Source organism: Primulina tabacum, chromosome 14 (genome assembly GCF_025594145.1).
Source record: "Primulina tabacum isolate GXHZ01 chromosome 14, ASM2559414v2, whole genome shotgun sequence".
In the NCBI taxonomy this organism is placed as follows: Eukaryota; Viridiplantae; Streptophyta; class Magnoliopsida; order Lamiales; family Gesneriaceae; genus Primulina; species Primulina tabacum.
Genome location: NC_134563.1, coordinates 25622794 through 25624499, shown reverse-complemented (window position 1 = coordinate 25624499; position 1706 = coordinate 25622794). Strand labels below are relative to the sequence as shown.

The following is a 1706-nucleotide window of genomic DNA, read 5'->3' as shown; positions in this document are numbered from 1 at the left end:
GACTATCTTGTTTTCTTTTGTATGTCGTTGTTATCGTGTTTACTTGGACAGGTTTGTTTGGAATATCTTTTATTCTTAAATTATAGAGGTCATTTTTTATTTCACCCGTTCCAATCATATATTCATTCTTGTAAATATTGCAAATATCTTTGCTAAATAAACAAGAAAATCCATCTTTATCAAGTATAGAAATGGAAACAATGTTTTTAACTAAATCCGGAACAAACAAAACGTCTCTCAAAAGTAACTTAAAATTATTTTCTAATATTAAATAAACATCCCCTATGGCTGTCGCAGCAACTCTTGCTCCATTGACCATCCTTAGGAAGGTCTCATCCTCCTGCAATATTCTACTTCTTGTCATCACCTGCAAATTATTGCAAAGATGAGATCCACATCCGATATCCAATACGCTAGAAGTTGAATTAATTGAGACATTTATTTCAATAAAGAACATACCGTTGCCAGAACTCTTCTGGGCGAGATATTCCTTGCAATTGCGCTTCCAGTGTCCAGGATTCTTGCAGTGGAAGCAAACATCTTCTCCTTTTTCAGGCTTTTCGGTCCCTTTAGAAATGTTTGCTACTCGCTTCTTGTTGGGTTTGTTTGTCTTGGAAGGACGAGAATGCTTCTTGCCCTTTCCTTTAGGCCCTTTCTTCGTCCCAGACGAAAAGCCAATGAGGAAAACATATTTTTCCTTCTTAATGGTGGCTTCATAAATTGTCAACATGTTGACCAACTCTTCAAGGCTGGCCTCCAACTTGTTCATATTGAAGTTCACCACAAACCCATCAAACGATGATGGCAGCAACAGCAATAGAATGTCCGTGGAAAACTCATTGGGGATAACAAGGTCCAGGCCCACTAACTTTTCAATGAACCCAATCATCCTCACGCCATGCTCATGGACCGAGGCCCCTTATCGCAGACGTGATGTAATGAGTTCTTTGACAATAGCGTGCCTCAGTGGACGTGTTTGTTCACCATACAACTCTTGCAGGTGGTCGTAAATGTTAGCAGCATTCACAGCTTCCTCAAACCACCTCTGCAGCTCGTTTGACATAGAAGCTAGCATATAGCTCTTGGCTCGCAAGTCATGGTCCCACCATTTTTCAAGGTCAGCCAGCTCTTCCTTAGTGGCATTTGGCTTAGCCGTCTTAGGAGGGGCCTTGGTGAGCACATATGCTATCTTTTCGGAATTCAAAACAATTTTCAAATTCCTCAGCCAATCATGATAATTGGGTCCTGTTAGCTTATTTTGATCGAGTATAACAGATAGTGGGTTTCGGGACGACATTGTAAATATACTGAAAAGGAAACAGAACAAACGTTACTGATTATTTTAAAATATTTTGTAAGACGTAAAATATGGACTTTTTTTTTACGAATTGCCTCCCATTATTTTGACATTCTCACCACCCTATGATGAAAAATGGGAAATCCAATTTCCTTAGTGAGTACGCAAGGCCCAATTGCGAAATTATGATCCCGAATAATATTAGCCAATCATAACTTCCAAAAGATAGAGCCCAATTGCAACCCCTTGCAACCCTTACGTAATTTTGCCTCATGTTTGAGGAGGGTCCAATAATATGATCCCCTTTCTCTTCACGTGTCAAGCCCAGCTCATCAATTTCGAACCTTAGTGGACGGTCGCCATGAGATCCCCCAATAATATGAGCCGAAGTCATGGGAGTTCCACGTAG

The 1706-nt window shown here is 40.1% G+C and overlaps 2 protein-coding genes across 2 annotated transcripts; both read right to left on the bottom strand.

Annotated features, from left to right (window-relative positions):
* Positions 1-350: 350 nt before the first annotated feature.
* LOC142523877 (uncharacterized) lies at positions 351-889 on the bottom strand. The gene is made up of 2 exons (XM_075627608.1): positions 460-889; positions 351-367 (listed from the first exon to the last, which is right to left on the bottom strand). Exons 1-2 carry the CDS (start codon positions 887-889, stop codon positions 351-353), a joined length of 447 nt encoding a protein of 148 aa, XP_075483723.1.
* Positions 890-919: 30 nt separating this feature from the next.
* Positions 920-1297, bottom strand: LOC142523876 (uncharacterized). The gene has a single exon (XM_075627607.1). It carries the CDS (start codon positions 1295-1297, stop codon positions 920-922), a length of 378 nt encoding a protein of 125 aa, XP_075483722.1.
* Positions 1298-1706: the final 409 nt, after the last annotated feature.